The sequence below is a fragment of the Stenella coeruleoalba genome (assembly GCF_951394435.1).
Source record: "Stenella coeruleoalba genome assembly, chromosome: 7".
Lineage (NCBI taxonomy): Eukaryota > Metazoa > Chordata > Mammalia > Artiodactyla > Delphinidae > Stenella > Stenella coeruleoalba.
In genome coordinates this window covers 67,912,852-67,934,266 of record NC_137153.1, presented here as the reverse complement: position 1 = coordinate 67,934,266, position 21,415 = coordinate 67,912,852, and the positions used below count along the sequence as shown (strand labels likewise).

The window sequence follows — 21,415 nt, the reverse complement described above, 5'->3', positions numbered from 1 at the left end:
AAATATGGACATTTTAACAATAATTCTTCCAACCCATGAACATGGACTGTGTTTCCATTTAAAAAGTCTTAAAATGTCTTTCATCAGTGTTTTATAGTTTTCAGTGTATAAGTCTTTAGCTTCCTTGGTGAAGTTTATTCCTAAGTGTTTAGGTTCTTTTTTTTTTTTTTTTAAGGGACACAGCACATTTATTTATTTTTTTATTTATTTATTTTTGTTGCGATACGCGGGCTTCTCACTGTTGTGGCCTCTCCCGTTGCGGAGCACAGGCTCCGGACGCTCAGGCTCAGCGGCCATGGCTCACAGGCCCAGCCACTCCGTGGCATATGGGATCTTCCCGGACCGGGGCACGAACCCGTGTCCCCTGCGTTGGCAGGTGGACTCTCAACCACTGCGCCACCAGGGAAGCCCTAGGTTCTTTTTAATGCTATTGTAAATAGGATTGTTTCCTTGATTGTCTTTGCAGGTAGTTTGTTGTTAGTGTGTAGAAATGCAACTGATTTTTGTATGTTGATTTTGTATCCTGCAACTTTATTGAATTCATTTATTAGTTCTAATAATTTTTCTTTTTTTTTTTTGATCCATTCTTTAGGGTTTCTACATATAAGATAATGTCATCTGCAAACAGATAATTTTACTTTTTCCTTTCCAGTTCGGATGCCTTTTCTTTCTTTTTCTTGCCAAATTACTCTGGCTAGGACTTCTAGTACTATGTTGAGTAGGAGTGGCAAGAGTGGGAATCCTTGCTTTGTTCTAAATCTTATAGGAAAAACTTTCAGTTTTTCACCATTAAAGATGATGTTAGCTTTGAGCTTTTCATATATGGTCTTTATTGTGTTGAGGTAAGTTTCTTCCATGCTTAATTTGTTGAGAGTTTTTTTTTTTTTTTTTTTTTTTGCGGTATGCAGGCCTCTCACTGCTGTGGCCTCTCCCGTTGCGGAGCACAGGCTCCAGACGCGCAGGCCCAGCACCATGGCTCACGCGCCCAGCTGCTCCGCGGCATGTGGGATCCTCCCGGACCAGGGCACGAACCCGCGTCCCCTGCATCGGCAGGTGGACCCTCAACCACTGCGCCACCAGGGAAGCCCCTGTTGAGAGTTTTTATCATGAAAGAATGTTAAATTTTGTCAAACGCTTTTTCTGCAACTATTGAGACAATGATGTAATTCTTATCCTTCATTCTGTTAATGTGGTGTATCACATTGATTGATTTGCATTTGTTGAACCATTCTTGCATCCCAGGGATAAGTGCCAGTCTATCATGTTGTATGATCCTTTTAATGTGCTGTTGAATTCAGTTTGATAATATTTGTTGAGGTTTTTTGCATCCATGTTCATCAGAGATGTTGGCCTATAGTTTTCTTTTCTTGTATTGTCTTTGTCTGGCTTTGGTGATGCTGGTTTTGCAAAATGAGTTTGGAAGTTTTTCCTGTTTGATTTTTTAGAAGTTGAAGGATTGATGTTAATTCTTCTTTAAATGTTTGGCAGAATTCACCAGTGGATTCATCTGCTGAAGCCATCTGGTTCTGGGCTTTTCTTTGTTGGGAAGTTTTTGATTACTGATTTAGTCTCCTTACATGTAATTGGTCTATTCAGGCTCTGTGTTCTTGATTCAGACTTGATAGGTATTAGGTTTATTCATTTCTTCTAGGTTGTCCAATTTGTTGGCATGTAATCATTCATAATAGTCCCTTGTGATCTTTTTCAATTTCTGTGGCATCAGTTGTAATGTTTCCTTTCATTTCTGATTTTACTTATTTGAGTCTTCTCTTAGTCTAGCTAAAAATTTGTCAGTTTTGTTTATCTTTTCAAAAAATCAGCTGTTTTGTTGATTTTTTTCCTATCGTTTTTCTGTTTTATTTATATCTACTCTGATCTTCTGCTAACTTTGAATGTGGTTTCTTCTTTTTCTAGTGTAAAGTTAGGCTGTTTATTTGAGATCTTTCTTCTTTTGTAGAAAGAATGTAAGCACTTATCACTATAAAATTCCTTCTTAGTATTCCTTTTGTTGCATTTCATAAATTTTGGTTTGTTCTGTTTTCATTTGTCTCAAGATATGTTCTAATTTCCCTTTTTGATTTCTTTGACCCAATATTTGTTCAGAAGCATGTTTCTAATTTTCATGTATTTGAATTTTCCCATTTTCTTGCTGTTATTGATATCTAGTTTCATTCCATTGTGGTTAGAAAAGATACTTGTGGTGATTTCACCCTTCTTAAGTTTATTGAGACTTTGTTCTATGACCTACCATGTGATCCTGGAGAATGTTCCACGTGTGCTTGAGAAGAATGTGTATTCTGCTACTGGTGGCTGGATGTTCTGTATATGTCTGTTGGTTCTCTTTGGTTTATAGTGTTCAAGTCTGCTGTTTCCTTACTGATTTTCTTTCTGGTTGTTCTATCCATTATTGAAAGTGGGGTACTGAAGTCTCTTATTATTATTGCATTGCTGTCTATTTCTCCATTCAGATTTGTGGATGTTTGCTTTATATATTTAGGTGGTCTGATGTTGAGTGCATGTATTTATATAACTGTTATATCTTCTGGTTCAATTGACCCTTTTACTGTTATATAATAACCTTTGTCTCTAGTGACTTTGAAGTCTTTTTTGGCTTAAAGTCTATTTTGTTTGATATAACTATAGTCACCCTTGCTCTTCTTTGGTTACCATTTGCATGGAATATCTTTTTCTGTGCCTTCACTTTCAGCCTATTTATGTCCTTATATCAAAAGTGAGTCTCTTGTGGACAGCATGTAGTTGGGTCTTGTTTTATCCATTCAGCCACTCTATGTCTTTTGATTGTGGAGTTTAATACATTTATATTTTATATACTTTATTCTTAAGCCTCAAAGTGAGTTTGAATTCTCTTACATCCTGTTTTGTAGATGGGGAAACTGAGGCTTCAAAAGGAATTTGCTCCCACGTCACATTGCTAGTAATGGTAGAGCTGGGATTTGAACCCTGTCCCTGTTAAAAGCCCAGGCTTTTAACCTCTGCTTTTTCCTATAGAGAGGACAGGGCATTTGGACTGAGCCTTGAAGAATAAAGGCTTGTAAAATGGGGCAAAGAAGGCGGAGTTCTTCAGGCAGAAATGTGGGCCTGTGTGGAGGGAGCAGTGCACATTGGTTCTGGGGAGTGGCAGGCAACGTGGTGTGGCCTGAATGCAGGTCGGTCAAGGGTGTTTGGTAGTAGAAGATGGGACAAAAAGTTGGGGCAGGAGCCTGTAAAGGTGGGAGGCTGTGCCGAGGAGTCGACCTTCATTCAGAGTCAGTAATTTTCTTTTGGAGAGAGAATTTGCACATCAAGCAGATAACTGGTGGTACCGAAAGAACTTTTGGCTATTTTTGGCTCGTTGTAGAAATTTTGGTAGGTGCAAGTTAAAAAAAAAAAAAACAAAAAACCATCTAATCACCTGATGGCGATCACTTAGAGGCAAAGATAGTGGGGAATTATCATGCCCTAAAGAGAGCCGGTGAGGGTAGGGGCTGGGGGACAGGTGAGGGCTGCTAGTTTATGGAGGTCCTAGAGGCAGGATGGATAGGATGCAGCGATCACCTGGGTCTGTGCTAGAGGAACAGGGAATCCTTGAGTGTGACTTTGATGTTTCTCACTTATGCACCTGAATAGACATATTTTGTTCAGATAGAAGCTACAAATGTTTGGAGTGGGGTGTGGCCGTGTGGGTGGCGGTGAAGATAAGTTTAGTTTTATTCATGTTGGGTTTGGTGGTCCCAGGTAGTAAGTGGATAAGTCTAGAAAGGACTTATTAGAAGTTAGGAATGTAGAACTGTAACTGAGGGGCCAGGAGAGCTAGAAATGAAAGATTTGGAGTCAGGTACCATGTAGAAGGCAGGGAGGAGGGTGGAACCGTGAGAGGTCACTAAGACTTGAAAGCAAAAGCAAAGTAAGTGCTCCCAGGAAGGAAGACTAGGGAAAATCAGAGAGTTGAGAGGAGAATAAGGAAATCAAATAACTATATTTCATTTTAAAAAAATACATAAAAATAAAAAAATTTTTTTTAAACTACACTGAGGTACCATCTCTCACTAATCAGACTGGTAAAAAACTGAAGTTTGACATCCTATTCTGTTGAAAGGCTGGTGGGAAGGTGAGACAGTATAACCCCTATGGTTAAGAATTTGACAATATCTAGCAAAATTCCCAGAAATCAAGGAAGCTGTCAAAGGCTACTAGAGTCATGTCAACTAGACACAGAAGCCAACTTGAAGAGGCTCCTACTAGCCAAAGGTGGGACAATCCAACCACCAGTAGGAACAATTACAGTTGATCGAAACACATTAAATAAGTTTACATCCACAAATTTATTATGATACTTAAAAAAAATAAACCTTTATTCATCCCGCTTGGAAATCAACTCATTCTTTTGAAAATTGGTAGAGACAAGCATTTATTCTGCTTTTCCTGTACAGACTGATGAAGGGAAGTTGGTGAGGGAAAGTCTGTGTTTAGCAGGGATGTTAACTCTTTGTTTATGAATAAATTGCAAATCGTTTTTTTCTAAAAAGAGGTAAAAAAGAAAATGTAGCTTCTTGGAAGCCCACCCAGGTCAGCGCCTTAGAAGGGCTCAGAGGAGTCAGCATTAGGATGGGGGGCAAGCTGAGGGACTCACAGCAGGCTGCCACTGATACCCCTGGGAGCTCTTCCCAGAGGGTGGTAGAGGCAGAGGCCAGATAACCAGTTCTCGGTTGCAGAGTGATGGAGGGAAATGGTGAAGAGCAGAGGCCACTCTTTCAAGAACCTTGACAAGAAAGAGAATAGAAGGAAAGATAAGGTGGTGACTTGAGGAAGAGAATTGAGAAGATTCCCTTCCTTTTTAACAAAAAGATTGGTGATGATTTGAGTATTTTTGTAGCTTGGGTAAAGTAGATTTATATATGAGAGAGGGAGACTAATAAAGCAAGGTAACAAGGTGATGAAAGCACAGGTACTAGAGTCACACAGATGTGGATTCTAACTGGCTTTGCCACTCACTGGTGGAGATGTTTGGTCCCAAGCCTTGGTTGACACATTTATCATTGGGCCCGCTTATGACTACTGTATGGGGCTGTAAAGAAGGTTAAATGAGGTAATAGATGTATGATACAAGACACTGGGGTGGTATATAAGTAAGTGTTTGGTAAGTTGTGGCTGCTGTTATTTTTATTATTCTTTGAGAGGGGATGGATTGAAAACGGCAGATATATGGTAAGGATGGAGCAGTCTGACGATGATTGGAAGCCAGTGGGAGGAGTTTTCAATTTTACTGAGTTAGGGTGGGTTCTAGGATAAGGGGATCATCACGGGTATGATAAGGGAATGTAACAGGGGTGGTAAAGATGTGCCGTCACAGTGGCATAGGGGCCACTATTGGGGGTGGGGTGCCCATAGGGACATAGTAACTAAAGATAAGAAAAAGGCTGTGGGACTTCAATAAGGGCCCAGCTGAAGCGAAATGTTATCATGGTGCCAGCTGCATGGCCGTGGATCCAGCAGCAGTTGGCAGCCTAGAAGGAGAAGTAGAGGAGGCAAGAGGGCCATTTTCATCCAGGGCTGGGTGTGGATTGACAGGGTGAGTGGGTTATGCAGAAGGACGGGTTAGAGGGCGTATTGGTGAGCGTGGCATTGGAGTGACAGGTGCGCTCCTTACTGAGTAATGCAGCAGGGGCTCGCCAGCCTGGAGAAAGCACTTGGTCATGGGTTTGGAATCCTTAGCAGGTTTAATGGAAGTAGATATGTGTGCTGTGTAGAAGAACAAGAAATTATGTTTAGGGAACTGTGTTTTGGGGTTTCAGATATTAAGAGTGGTAGAATTCTAGGTGCCAACAAGATCTGGGTGAGGGCAAGTGTTAGAGGCGGGGTGGGGTGGGGGCTGGATGGGGTTGGGTGTGGCTTTCCTGGTGGGAATTTGACACAGTGGGGTGAACCAGGATGTATGCTTCTTGGGGTGATAGGGGCTTAAAGTCAAGTTTTGTATTTCTCAGGAGGTTTTGGGGTGGTCCTTCTTGGAGGAAAAGAAGTATGGAGTGGACTAACTTTTCAGAGGCCTTGAGTAGATTGAACAGTGAGTGGTGAGGGCACGGTATGGGGGCATGGCATAGCCACAGGGCAGAGAGAGCCATTGATGAGATAAAAGATCAAACTTGGGGTGCTACCTGAAGTTCTTTGTAGGCATCATCAAGAACAGAGGAATTTATAACAAAGCTTCTTCCATGGATTATGGATGAAGACCTGTGTATATGAGGAGAGAATGGGGGAGAAATGGCTCCTGTCCTGGGGAGCCCCCAGGTTGATGGATACTTCCATTGATGACCCAAGGTGATGTTCAACTCTCAAGTTCTCCGATTCAGAGGAGGTAGAAACAGGTTATAGAGAAATGGAAATGTGATGTGAGTAGGTGGGTTTTTTTTTTTTTTTAATATGCCTATTCTGCTTGACCCATGTCAGTTACTTATAGCTCAACCTCATTCTCATTAACATTGTATTTCACTATGTAAAGAATTCCAAATTAAACCCTGTTGATGGCCATTGGGGTGTCTTCTGTTTTTCACTGTTGCCAAAAATGCTGTGGTTAATGGGTTAATAGCCTTGTACACGGAGTTCCTACACACTCTCAGGACTATTTCAGTTTGTTTTTTCTCTTTTGAGATTTGTTTCCTCAATGCTATGTTGTGGCAGTGAACTCTGCTTGGAATCCATTCTCTCTAGTTTGGAAATGTGATTTCCAGCATGTGTTCTGTTTGTTTACCACAGTCCTGTGGTAACAACATGGGTTTCACAGAGGCAGTTACAGTGGGATCCCACCTGTACTCGCTATACTGGGTGCAAAAGCCTTGTGAGAGTTTTGAAGCCTTTGATGAAGACGGCGGGAAACGGGGTTGTACAGTGTTTTACATAAAAGCTGAAAGAGCTGTTGTGCCCCGGGCACCTAGGGTGGCAACATTGTTCCTCCCCGGCTTCTCTCTCGTGTTCTTCGAGCCTTCCCTGTGTAGACTCTGAGCCAGAAGGATGCCAGTGAGGTCCCAAGCCCCTCACCTTCCTTGAGGCTGGGGGTAGGACACCTGAACGCTGCCCGATACAGCCCCGACTCTAGAGCCTTCCTCTGAACTCCCCAGGAGAGTTGACACAGCGCCCTTGCCCAGATCCCTGTCTACAAACCAAACGTTCCAGCCACTGGTCTGCATAGCTGCCTATTTCTCGAACACCTCAAAGGAATGTGGGTTTGAATTGAGATCACCTTCTTGGCCAGCTTTGGAGCCTGGGAAAAAAAGCTGCCTTTGGAAAAAGCTTTAGCTGGTTTTGTGGTTTGTTACTTGCAAGGCCGGTTAATGGTTGGGCTGAGCTTGGAGGTTGTATTCCCCATAGGAGGGCTCAAGCTGGGAGCCCTGGGAGCTGGGAGAACTAGCGCCGCTCTCCGGTGTGTGTTTGTGGTTTTAACTGGGCTCCCCGCTGCCCCCTTCCAACCCCCACCCCAACCCCCCAGCCCACCCACCGCAGCAGAGTGCATCTCTCTGACTGATTGGCCAGGGATTGGGAGGGAGCTGGTGTTCCTGCCAGCAGCTGTGACTGGACAGTGCGGTTGCCTTTTATTTACTGCCACCCACTCTCATTCTCCCCCTGCCTGAGAGAGAAAGGAACACTGTGTTTTAGTTTTGTGATGCTGTCCCAGTAGCTCATGACTGGGTACATAAGAGTTAAGTGAAGAAGCTAGAGTAGAGGCAGAAGAGGGGCGTGAGGTAGAATTTGTTGGACAATCTGGTTTCTTTTCTCTAACTATAGGGAAGATACTTAGAGAATCAGTCTCTTTCTTTGTACACATACACACACACACACACACACACACACACACACACACACACACACTCACACACACACACACCCCTTAGCTTTCTCCGACTTGTAACACCAGGGAGGGTGAAGGGCAGGAGTTCCATGTGGGCTGTAGCCATGAACTTGTGTTTCTTGGATATGAGTTCTCAGTGTGGTACTCATAAATGGCCTTCAGGACATTCACCATGCCCCAAAATTGTCTTCAAAATTATGTGTTCACGTGTTTCTTGAGAGAGGGTTCATAGCTTTCATTAGATTCTCAGAGAGGTCTCTTACTCCTGAGAGGAAAGAACCTCTGCTTTGGGATTTGAATCTTGGACTACCAGTAGGAAAAGCAATAGTTGACATCCACTGGGCTCCGACCACACACCAGGCACCGCTGAGCACTTTACGCGCATTACTTCATTTGAGCCTCCAGACCCTGTGAGGAGAGTATTATGATTATCCTTTTCTTACTGATGAAGAGGTAGAGGCACCAAGAATAGCACATTAGTCCCAGAATGATGCAGTTTGCTGGAGCTGACACTTAACACAGATAATCTGATTCTAGAACCCTTAGCCAATCATGGTAGGGCCTCCACACCAAGCCAGATAGCTCCATAATGACTCTGGGAGGCAGCCGGCTTTAAAGTCCCTTTCCTTCTTTACTCCACTGCCTGAATTCTAGTATATGCTTCCACTGGCCCTCATTAGCACTGTTGTTAGCCACCTGGTTTCCACATCCCTGGAAGGGTGGGGGAAGAAGGTTGTCTCTGGGAATTCGGATCTGTTTAATTTTGAATCTTAGTTCCGTGACCCAGCTGTCCTAAGTGTGAGCCCTGGAACCAGGAATATGTGGCCCTTGCCTCAGGGTTACCATGAGCATAAAATAAGATGATCATGTACCTGAAAGAACTTTGGAAGACATGAATGCTGTGGGCTTATGTGTCAGGATAACGACATCTGTATTTTCCCACACAGGGTGGGCAGCTTCAGACCTCAGAAGGATAGCACCCTCCTGGTCCAAAGGGTATGAAACCTGGGACTGTTTGTCTAAGCTGCCTGTGGTCAAAAGTACATTCTGGACAGAAGAGGTGGTGATGTAACTGGGCTCTGTGTGTGTATTGAAAAATCCCTCTTTGCTCTTTCCTCATTTCGGGTTTGTCCTTTGAGTCAAGTCAAATATTTATCGAGCATTTCTGAGTACAAAAGTAGTGTATTAGAGACTTGTGAGGGATACAGAAGTAGAGCCCCTTTCCTTATGGAGTGTGCGGTCTCATCGAAGAGCAAGGACAGCATGAGTGTATACGAAGGGAGACGTGTGGTAAGTTCAAGTGCAGGCCACAGTCGGTGCTGCCCGGAGGATTTCAGGAGAGGGGGGAACTCTGGGTTGAAGAATGAAGGCAGGCAGATCAGGCCGAAGGCTTTGAACACTTTGGTTGGTGGAGCTGGGGGTGGTGGTGTCGGTTTGGGGATGAACACCGAGCAGACTAGGGGGTCCAATCTCAAGATCTGGGAGGGCCCGGAGTTACTGGGAGATTCTCCCTAGCATGAGGAAGCTGGATCTTTTGTGGATGTTCAGGATGGGTCAGAAAGGGGAGCCAGATGCCAGTCAAATTCTTTGCTCAGTCTCTGAGCATATTGCTTCTGCAGCTCAAATGAAAATTAAATGTGTTATTGACAGGAATTTTCGAACAGTTGGGCGAGGCTGGGCAGACTACACACCTTGTTTTCCCTGTTGGACTTGCTGCATGGGGTTTGGGTCAGAGTAGTGGGAAGATCACATGTTGTTACTTCTCTGTTTTTGGTAGCCCCTCGTCCCACATACGCAGCTGCCCCTTGACCGTACAGTGAACATCGGAAGTGCTTAGTACATACTTACTTTTTATTTGGTAGGTGGAATTGGGGAGAGCCAGTCTCTGTAACAAAGTCTAATTTTAGGTAATAGTTTCCACTTTCTCAAGCACCAACCTTTTCATTTGAGTTGCTAATATCTTTCTCCTTTCCTTTCTGAGGGTGCCCTGTTGTAAAAGTGCTAATTACTAATATTCTGACCACAGGGTAGCAGTTGTGAGGAGCCTGTATCATCCATAAATAGAATCATCAACACTTAAGTAACTGAAAGTAGGCTCTTAAGTTAAACACAAAAACCTGTTTATACCTTTATAAACAGCCCCACTATGCTCTTTCACTAATGTTTTTCTGCCTTTCCTGTCAGCCTACCAGGGGGTGGATTGGGACACACAGGGGCCCAGGTCAGTCCCAGTGTGGTGTCTGTTCTGGCCTTAGGTTCCTAAGAGAAAGACTCAATGGTTACAACAGTGGGGATGGTCAGAGAATACTTCAGAGGGAGCCTGGCTCATGCCCTACAGGGGGGCAATTGCCTTTACTTGTTCCAAAATTGAGGTGAACCATTTCTAGGGGAGGAGGGATGGGTAGGCAGTCTAGAGCAGGGTTGACAGCTTTTATTTTATACTTTCCAAGTGTCTATATTGTTTAGATGTTTTTCACCGAGGGCTTTTTATAACAATACAAAAAATTATATAACAATACAATAATAATAAATAAAAAGAATAATGTAAAAATTAAGTTATGGTACTACAAAGTTAAGTAATTAAATACAGGTGGAGAATAGAATGGATTAGAAGTCCCAGTTTGTTATGACAGTTCTACAAATATTCGCTAGCTTTATGACTGACTTTTCTCTGTTGTGGAGTCCAAGCAGAATGACACCCTTAACTCCAGGCTGCAGGTATTCGGTACGCGTATCACCTCAGATGGCAAACAGGATTGTGGATTCTGCAAGGAGCATCCTCAACAAGTTTATACCCGATATCTATATTTACACAGACCACATGAAAGGAGTCAACTCTGGGAGGTAAGTGTCTGTGCGTTTTTGGAGCCTAATCCCCTAGCCACCCTAGCCTTTGTCATACTCCTGGTCTGATTGAAGCTAAAGTTGCCAGCTCTGAGGTTGGGCAGCCAGAGGAAGAATGATTCACAGTTTTTTTCCTTCCAACTTACCACCATTGTCAGCAACAGGCATCTTTTGAGCACCTATCACATGGAAAGCGTCACGGTGCCCAGTGCTGGGTGATGAGGGGTTGAGACGCCAGCCTAGGGGAATGAAAGCCCAGCTATTAATAAACAGTGCCGCAAGCTTTAAATCCCATCTGTCCTCTGTTCCCACAAAAAATTAAAGTAAACAAGTTCTTCCATCCTGTGTGAATAACAGTTTAGGGGAAAAAATCCTTTGTTGGTTTAAGTGCCAGTCGGCTTCTCTCTCCATCAAGGGGAAAAACACCCCTAGAGCCAAAGAAAGTTGTTATTGCAGATTTGAGTTTGGTTTAGTTAGAGCCTTTGCAGAAGACCTTACTTTAGAAAATAAAAAGTTAATGATGATCTGTGTAATGAAAATATCTGTTTTAGGCTTTGGTTGTATATTTAGAAACCAGCGAGTTAGGGAAGCAATTAAAACCTAATTTTTTATTATGAAAATGTTAAGTATACAGAAAAGTTGAAAGGATAATACAGCGAACACTTGTATATTCCTACTACTTGTAGTTAACAATGAATATTTTGCCAAATTTGCTTTCCTTGTGCGTGGGTTTTCTTTGTTTTTGCCTAACCATTTCGACGTGAATGACAATATCTTTACACTTTGAATCTGAAGTTTTCAGGTTGTGTCTTCTAAAAATAAGAACATCAGAGACTGACTGTTGTGGGATAAAAAAATCAGTTTTTTCCTAAGTTGTACCACAGCTCATCCTTTTTCATAGCTCTTCTGTCTGAACTTTCTTTAACTTCAGGAAAAGAAGGAAAAAGAGGGTAAAGGAGGGGTGAGTGTGTTATGGGATCTCAGACCTTCATGAAGCCCAAGGGAAAGATGCAGGTGACTCTTCAGAAATGCAGCGGTGGCTCATAGTCCAGAGCAACAGAGGTGGTGATGTCAGAGGTTAGAGTTGGGAAAGGGTTTGTGTGCAGAGCTGGCCCTTTTTCTGGGAGTTGGAAACGTCAGTGATGGTCCCAAACCTTTGGTGTATTGCTCAAATACCATCAGTGTTTTCCTCATTCATAATGTGGGAGTGATAACAACTGCATCCCTAGGTTACTGTAAAGATGAAAAGGTCACATATGTAAGCCACCGGTGCAATGCCTGGCACATAGTAGGTGCAGCAGAAATGGTAGCTGCTAATGCCGTTATTTCCTTTCTCTTCTCTTCTTGGCCACAGGCCTGGAACTATGTGTCAGCTGTTTTCTGGGGAGAGGGGATTACGAGGGATGGGGGAGGATAGGTAGCGGTAGCAGCTGTCTGAATGGCCTGACTCGATAGTGCCTTGTCGTCCGGCCTCTCACTCTACACAGAAGCAGAGCAGACCTGAAGGCCATGCTGCCTCCAGCTAGAGTGTGGCTTTTTATAATGCCATCGACTCAGCGGACCCTAGTGCTGGTCAAGGCGCATACTTGCTAATAATGAGTAGGAAGCTCACACGTGGATGGAGATGTGGGCATAATGTAGCCTTGTGTTATCAACTCCAAGCTCCACTTTAAAATTTACCTCTAAAACCAATGCATGGTGTTAAGTTTGTGTTCCGTTTTCTAAATCTCAAGCTACAGTTGACTAACGGTGATCTTCCTTCTCCATTATGAAATTATAAAGTCATGGGTAGGTATTCTCTTCTAATTCAGTGAAGTATCCACGTAAGTTAGGCTTACTGAAGTCTGGGAGTGAGAGTTACGTGTGGCCATGGCTTGGAACCTTGGTGGCCAGCAATTTTCGGTGGGCTGTGCCAGCTCTTTGTCCAGTGCACATTTGTCCAGTGTGGTCCCATTTTGATTCTCACAGTCATCTCTCAGTCATGAAAAATCTAGTCCCTCACCAGTTGGAAAGTTTTGGAGGCTGTCATTTGCAAACTGTACCAATGTGCATCTTCAGTGAGGTCACTGGTGATCAACTACATTGTCAGCATAACTTGAAATAGGCCTGATAAAACACATACCCCAAATTGGGGGGCGGGGTGGGGATTGGTGTAGAGTACATAGAGCTTAATATGTTATTGTGTTGTTTTCTGTAAAACAAATACAATATCAAATGGAACGGTCTTGATTAAATATGAAGTTCATTGCAATAAGTACACACGCCTCAAAAATTTCACATGCATGGAAAAGTTTAGAAGTTCTTAGGAAATGGCGTGTAAGTGGGTTAGAGCAGTGATGGTGGCTTATCTCCCTGCATTTTCTCCTCTTTATTTTGGCATGCCACAGCCTCTACTGATGAGCTGGGTGCCCAATCCCTCCTCCTGGTCAAGTGACTCATCAGCAACTTGAGATTGTGCTTTAAATGTCCCATGATGATGCTTGGTGGTACGGTGTTAGATTGTAAGTGTGACTCAGAGTGCCCTGGAACCGGCATTCTCACTGCACCCTCTTGCCTTGGCAGGTGTTATTAATCCTTGGCTACATAGACAATCACTTTTTTTTAAAAGAAATTAAGGACTGACCAGTATAGTTCCTCCCTATTGTGAACTCATATATAGTACATTTGAAACATAAATTTTATGCGTCGTTTTTCTGAAACAAATACTTTGGCTGGTTTTGTGCTAGATGCATAGAAAGTGCTTCATGAATATGTATGTTGGATTGTGTTAAAGGAGGCTTTATTAAAGCTGTATTGTGCTTGCATGTGGAGTGTGCTGCTGGAAAGTAGGTACAGTCGACCCTGGAACAACGCTAGGGTTAGGCATGCTGACCTTCCCCGCAGTCAGAGGCCTGCGTGGGACTTAATGCCGTTGACCCTCCACATCCTCGGATTCAACCAACTTAGGATCACGCAGTGCTGTAGAACGTATTTAGTGAAAAAAGTCTATAAGTGGACCTGTGCCGTTCAGACCCGTGTTGTTCAAGGGTCAGCTGTGTGTGTTTAAGAGGCACCGCGCAGGGTAGACGTGAGGTGTCAAATCTGGAAATTTTGTGGACAGATGCTTGTTTTTATTGTTTGTGGACTGATTTTGTTTTGCACCCAACTGGTTGTCACTAAGCCTCCTGAGAGCAGGGACTCCTGTGCTTACCATGGTGCCCCAGTTCCCGGGTCTGTGGAAGCTTTCCCCCAAATGTTTGTTGGATGTACACGTACGTGAGTCATTTGTGGTCCTGGAGAGGTGTTAAGGTCTGGCTGTTGGTGGTTGAAACACACAGGCGAGAGCATGGTGCTGGCTTGTTGATCATATTAAGTGAATTCTGAGTTAGAGATGTCCCTTGGGGACAAAAACATAAAAGTGTGCCTTCTCTAGGCCCTTTCTCCTCGTGTGGTATTTCTCATCACGGGGGAACAGCCTGCTGTCTCTCAAGGAGAGCTATAATCAGATGGTCTCCAGGCTGCTTGTACTTCTGGGCTGGTTGTGACTGAGGGCTGAGCGAGTGCCGTGGTGGAGAACTTGCAAGGGCTTTGGAGTCTGGAAGATCTGTGTTTGAAGCGCATCTCAGTCTCTTTCTAGCTGTATGGACTTGGTGCAGGTCGCTTGATTTGTCCATTTCCTCAGTTGTAAGGTGGGGATGGTATTACTCACTCTGCAGAATAGTGTCGAGCCCCTACCTCAGAAACTAGGGGCTCTATATGTTGACTGTTACAAACTCTCACAGCAGGATGTTTTCCAATGTAGTGAGTGGGGAAAGGTAAGGGAGAGCTAGGGGAAGGGAGGGCTGAAAAGAAAAGCAATGCAAAATTTGCATCACCTTTGGTTCTGTCACGTGTGTGCCCTCACTGCGTCATGTATATGTCCAGTGTGAGCTGGGAGGGACTCTAATAAGACCTGATGTGACCAGACAGAATGCCATCAAAAAGATGTTTGTCTTCTCTTTTTACTGGTGAATGTGAACCCCACTTCGTGTGCTACTCAGTGTCTGTGCCTTTGAATCCCCAGGTCTCCGGGCTTTGGACTGTGGCTGGTCGCTGAGACCACCAACGGCACCTTCCTCAGCGCTGAACTTGTCTCCAACCACCAGGGCCAGGGGGCAGCGGTGCTTCCCGAGGACCTCGGCAGGAACTGTGCCAAGCTGCTCCTCGAAGAAATCCATAGGGTATGTCCTCTGCTTCTGCAGGTCCGGGACAGGAGCCATCAGGAAGCAGTTCTTTGTCTGTCACTTTTATTCGTTAGCAACTTTCTTCCTCTTTTAAGGGCTTCAGTCAAGGAGTTAGCCTCTTCCTACCCTTTAGACAGTTTAGCATTAACTAGCTTAATGGATTGGCTAAACTTGTCAGTGAGCAGAGGCCCAGCCCCACTGGTTTGTTACATATGGCAGGTAAGTTTTTTTTAATATATAAATTTATTTATTTTAAATGTTTGGCCGCGTTGGGTCTTCGTTGCTGCACGCGGGCTTTCTCTGGTTGCGGCGAGCGGGGGCTGCTCTTCGTTGCCGTGCCCAGCCTTCTCATTGCCGTGGCTTCTCTTGTTGCGGAGCACAGGCTCTAGGTGCATGGGCTTCAGTAGTTGTGGCTCGTGGACGCCAGAGCGCAGGCTCAGTAGTTGTGGCGCACAGGCTTAGTTGCTCCGCGGCATGTGGGATCTTCCCGGACCAGGGATCGAACCCGTGTCCCCTGCATTGGCAGGCGGATTCTTAACCACTGCACCACCAGGGAAGTCCTGGCAGGTAAGTTTTAATGATCGGGAGGGCAGAGAACTGGAACAGAGTCATACAGGAGAGAGAAGGTGAAAAATGAAGCAGGTTAGGCAGTGATTGGCCAATTGAAGAGCACACATCCCCTGGAGCAAAGCAGGGACCTTCTCTCAGCCCCGTGTCGTTGCCATAGGGGGATGGGGGCTCATTCTTTTCAGATTTTTCAAGAGAAGCTGGAAACCTGGATTTGTGTGTGACGTTTAATTCAGATAGAAAACAGTGTCAACAGGCTCGATTTTGTAGGGTGCTTGGGAGCACATAGAAGAGTGTCTAGGGAAGGCCAGCCTGTGTCAGAGCACAGTAGGGGCTTGGGAAGAGGGGACAAAGAAAAGATGACATGATGCTGAGGACAAGACTGCACTGATTACCATTTTGCTTCTGCTGCCCTACTGGTGGGACACGGCGTAGACCAGTCTGGCCAAGCCTGTCCCCTCAGTTGCTACAATCCTTTTTCTCTGTTGATCTGTAAGAGCAACATGCACATATGTACACACACACTTTACTCTGTTTCCCAGGGACAGCTGAGGCGACCCAAAATAAGCAAGGAGGAAATTGGAAGAAAAGGAAAGATGATGGCAGGAGAAGTAAGATAAGCTGCCTGAAAATTCATTCTTTAAGATCCCGTATACTTGGTTAGAGGAGCGTCACAAACCTGTCTCCAAGATTTCTGTTAGTCTACACCTCAGGAAGGGGAAACCTTTACCTTGACATGCAGAATCCAGGACAGGCTCCAGGGATGTTCAGTCCTCTGCTGTGGATGCACACTGGGGCCCACATTCTTAAACTGAGCACTAGCAAGAATTGGTGTCCACAGGTGATTGGTTCCAGGACCCCTCCTCCCCCCAGTGGATACCAAAGTCCCTGGATGCTCAAGTCTGTGTTTCATTACTCCCCCCCTGCCCCCTCCGCCCCCCTCAGTATCCACAGGTTCTGTATCCGCTGATTCAGTCATCTGAAATTGAAAATCAATCTGTGGTTGGTTGAAACTGTGGATGTGGAGGGCCGACTGTACTCTGGGTGATTCGCTATTGGATGGTGTAGAGTGTTTGTAAATTGTCTTTTTTCTCCAGCTGAAGAGCTGAAGAGCCTTTCATCTCTGTACTATCTGTGTATTTATTCTCAGTTATTAGACATCTCTGTGGTTCTTTCCTGAAGTCTTCTAGGAAGTTTTGCTCTGTTTAAAGTTGCAAAAATCACACGTGAGCCCAGTGAAATAAAATCAGTAAGGCTGGTACAGTGGTGATTTTGTTCTTTAATTCTTCCTTTTGCCACTGTAATTTATTAATCAGTGTGGCAAGGTGATGCCTGGGTCATGGGTATTGATCCCTGCACAGGCCTCACTAAGGAAAACAGCTTATTGTGCCACAGTCTACTCCCCGGATCAAAGTCAGCATTTTTGAAAATATCTCATTGGTCACAAGGTGGAGCAAGTAGGAATGAACTGTTTCAAAGTTCATTAAAATTTCCAGCTTATTTAGTGTCTATCTAATTAAATGGAAGAAAAAGGACCTATAACTGTGTCCTCAGTAGAGGGACCTCATTCCCTCTACTCACCATTCAGCTAGGAAATAGTGGAGGAAGGAAATAGTCTATCACAAGAAATCCCTCTGAGCGAGGAAATATGTTCTAATAATTCTTGAGCAGTCAAGATCTGGCCTCAGCTTTTTCAATGCAAAGTCTTTCCAATGTTTGATGCTAAATTTAGTGATTTTTGAAAGATGGATAGTAACTAAAATTTGGGAGTAAATGGAGTAAATGACCAAGAGGTTGCCGTGCCAGTTACTCAGTTCAGGAAGTTTGTCATCTAGATATTTGTGAAGAAAGACTGCTGGAGACACATGTGGGTCCCTCAGCTGCTATTGACTCATGCAGGTTTCCCTGCCTTGGTCCTGGGGTGGCCGGCAGGCCTTCTCTCTGACTGTGGGGACACATCCCTCTCTTTCCAGTGGACCTGGGGGATTTGGATGTATCCCATTACAGGATAGCCCAGTGGGAGCCCCCGGACACAGCTGGAATATGGGTTTTGTATCTCCGTAAATGGCAGAGTAAAAGCCTCAGGGTGAAAGCACAGCCCACCAGTCCCCAAGAGCGAAAACATGCAATCTGGATTAGGTTATTTTATTTTACTTTTTCTATACTCTAGTTAAGTTCTGCTTTAAACCGTTCAGTAGTGGCTGGACTGAGTTTTTTGTTTTAAGTCATTAAGAAAACTTCTTTTGTGTGTGTCTATGATCTTTAATTGCTAAAAGGATGAAAATGCATGCAGTTTTTATAATAATTCTTTGTAAGTCTGTGATGTGACATGGTTTAAATAAGTAATAAAAATCCATCCCCTTTGGTACCGTTTATTTATGCCAAAGTTTTAATCCTCTGATCTAATTCCTCTTGTTCCATTTTTGTCTCATCAGTTACCAAGCCCTCTTGATTCTGTCCCAGGCTTTCTGGAACTGCCCTTTCCTATCCTTCTCTCTGCCCCCATCTCCCACCCTCCTCCCTTCCGTTCCCCCCTCCCCCGATATAGGTACTGGCTCTCCCTACTTGCAGAGGGGAAATCCTTTCCATACCCTCTCCAGCATCCTCTTCAGCCTAAATCTCCCCCTAAAGCTGCGATCTGATCTTGGTACTCCTGTGCTCAGAGACCTTCACCAGCTTCTCACTTCCCCAGGATAGAGTCAAAACCCATGGCCCAGTTAGAAAAGCCCCACCTCAGTCTGCCTACTCCACCTTATCCCTGCAGTTCCGCATACTTCTCCGCAGAGAGTAGACAGCCACTCTCAGGCTGGCCTCCTGGTCCTTGCCAGCCCTGGGTTGTATCTCCCCCATCCTCCTGCTCTTCCTCCCTCTCCAAACCCTGCTTATCGCTCCAGGGCCAGCTCAAGTCCCCACCTCCCCAAAGCCTCCCTCTGGTGCCAGGGGAGTGACAACCCCTCTCGCACCACCTTGGCAGTCCCGGTGCCCACAGCCCCCAGCTGCCGCGTAACTTCATCTTCACCTTCACTTGTTACTGGTCCCTGCTCATATTTTGTCTTTGTAATGAGATTGAAGCTACTTTGCACAAGGCTTGTGTCCTGCTGTCCAGGCGGCCCCACCACTTCCTCTGTTGTATCCTGTACACAGACCCTAATATATTTACTGCAGTAAAATCTTGGTTCAGTACATAATAAAAATCAATTGAGGGCTTCCCTGGTGGCACAGTGGTTGAGAGTCCGCCTGCTGATGCAGGGGACACGGGTTCGTGCCCCAGTCCAGGAGGATCCCACATGCCGCGGAGCGGCTGGGCCCGTGAGCCATGGCTGCTGAGCCTGCGCGTCCGGAGCCTGTGCTCCGCAATGGGAGAGGCCACAACAGTGAGAGGCCTGCGTACTGCAAAAAAAAAAAAAAAAAATCATTTGAGAATAGCAACATAATGCTATGAAGCGGAGACTGAAGAGAACAGTTTAATTTTAGGCAGTCTTATGAAAAGGAGCAAGTTCTGTAAAACAAATAGTTTTGTTAAATCTTCTTATATTAATATATTTTGTTATATATTCTTTTATTCTCCATGGGTCAGGTTTTCCGTTTAGATGGAAATATATGTGCTGGAACTCCTCTCGTCCTAAAATTTGCTAAATGAGATAAATATTGTTCTTTATTAACTCAGGTAGATGAGGAAGAGCAGTAGGTTTCATAAAGGCTGGCAGTAGGATCCACTTCTGATTTTCCTACTCCATTGTCCTCAATGAAGTCTAACAGCAGAGAATGAGCGTCTGTACCTGAGAATCAATTTATTCCCTACCCTACGTGCATTAAAAAAGGAGAGAGGTGTACCCACGTAAGCAGCAGCGGGTGACCACTTATCCCATTCCAAGTCTGGGAGAGTGTAGCCTTGAACAGTGATGTGCCATGGTTAGAAACTGGATTTCTTGTTGTGAAATATGCAAAGTATGTAGACATTCAAGGTCATCCTGCTTTCAGTACGTACAGTGTAAATTTAAGTTGTTGTAAATAAAGTTATCCCAGAGAGGATGATCTGAAATAAAGACATTCTTCAAGGCACAAATGGAAGCAGCAGTAATGCCTGCATCAAGCAGAAGCAAAATGGCTGAAGTGGTTGAAAAATTCGAGAATGAAAGAAGAAAGGCAACCAAAGCAGTTGTACTTCACGAGAAAGTTTTTGAAGAGAATTTTGTCCTGCTTATTGTTTTGGAAGAACAGGGAAAATGGGGGAACATAATGCATAAATAATAAGAATGGAGGGATCTGGTCTGAACAGTTCTCCAGTTCTAAGGCACACAGGAAGGCTTAAAGAGGGGAATCTAAAGTGACATGGCAGGCAGTTTCTGAATGTCATCGAATGTGTTGTAGGTAAGACCCTTGAAAGGGAAAGGTCCTCTCATGTCAGATTAGCTGTGGTGTTCTATGACAGATTAAATAAGTAGAAATGTCACTCACTTAACCCTTGGTAATTATGCATTGACTGTAAATGATTATGCTTTTTTGCTTTTATGTCCTGCTATGGCTTTAATTACAAAGGCAAAGTTTCATTTTTCACTAGATATACCTCAGTAAACTTAAATGTCTATTCATTCTGATAGTCTCAGCTCTTACAATTGTTTTGATTAACTGTTAGTTTAACCCCCTACAGTTACTTGATATGAGGATAACTCTTTAAAAGACACTTATTCCGTTTTATTATTGCTTGAATTTTGCCGTCTGCTCTTCTGTGGTTCTGATACTCTGGGCATCTGTGTCTGTTTTTTTTTTTCCCTCTGTTTTGTTGGTTTCCCATTATCTGGTTTGGTACAATGATTAATCCTTAAAGTGTTTGTGTTTACAGGGTGGATGTGTGGACTCGACCAACCAAAGCCTGGCTCTGTTACTCATGACCCTTGGACAGCAGGATGTTTCCAAAGTCCTTCTCGGACCACTCTCTCCCTACACGTGAGTTGTTTTCTTTCAGCCCCCTTATGCTCTCCAGTTTAATCCTCCAGTCGAACAAAATGATGAGCACTATCCTGTTCCCACCTGATTATGCTGATCCTTAAATGCGCTGGAGGTTGTCGCTTTCATCTGGCATTTAACAAGGATTTTGCTTTCCTTTCTTTCCTGCAGTTTCTTCCTTCCCAATTGTCATTTCTGTGTCATTAAAACTGCGTGATCTATACTAGACAGTTCTGTCTGTGCTTTAGATATTGTTTCCATTTTGGAGGTAAACTCCTGCTTCTGTTATAGCTTGGGTTTTATTGTTAGTTTTTAAAAATCCCTCTTTTTCCTAGCTTTAGCAAAAAGGACTGCCTTTTTGTCCAAGAGGCAAAGTCCATAGTAACACCACTGGACTAGGAGGGAAATGCAGAGGTGAGTTTGAGGCCATGAGATGTTATCAGAGGTTGACTGTTGGGGTATTAAAGCAGGCATTCTCCAAAAAAGAGCAGGTCCTCAGAAGACTTGAATTCTAAACAGCACAGTGAAAGAAGCACTCCTGTTGATAGTCAGTGAGGTTGCTGTGAAACAGCCTGTTTGAGCACTGACATCTCTGTACATGTGTCTATATACTTGAAGATCATTCTGTGGCCACCTGTGGGTGGGAAGCTGGCGGAGGGAATGGGCCTTGGGTTCGAGGACATATTCAGGTAGATATGAGACTGAACTGTCCTTTTTCGGTTATCATGGTACCGATGCTGTATATCTGAAAGGTACAGTACTGTGATAACTGAAGAATGGTGGTGCCATCACATTGAGAAAGGGGCGGGCACTGTAGAGGGGGCAGTGTACCATTGGACCCGGGAGCTGGGAGTGTAGAGACCAGGAGATCCTTTTGGAGGCTTTTTTTTTTTTTTTTTTTCTGTAAGTTGGTGGTGGAAGGCTTTTTGGAACAAGGAAATGGAAGAGAATACGTTGTTAGCATTGCGGGAAGACTGAAAGCAGGAAACTGGTGAGGACCACACTATCTCCCTAT

General features: G+C 44.2%; 1 protein-coding gene across 5 annotated transcripts in view; it reads left to right on the top strand.

Moving 5' to 3' along the window:
* The window catches only part of LOC307188493 (tyrosine-protein kinase JAK2), a 381,641-nt gene that overhangs the window by 55,780 nt on the left and 304,446 nt on the right, over positions 1 to 21,415 (top strand). For all 5 annotated transcript variants that reach the window (XR_013828956.1, XM_079925664.1, XM_079925662.1 and 2 more), the window contains 3 exons: positions 10,559 to 10,684; positions 14,727 to 14,883; positions 20,297 to 20,400. Coding sequence is in view for 4 of the 5 variants with exons in the window: in XM_079925664.1 (XP_079781790.1) it covers positions 10,559 to 10,684; positions 14,727 to 14,883; positions 20,297 to 20,400 (387 nt within the window). In the remaining variant the exon portion in view is untranslated. The remainder of the gene's footprint in view (positions 1 to 10,558; positions 10,685 to 14,726; positions 14,884 to 20,296; positions 20,401 to 21,415) is intronic.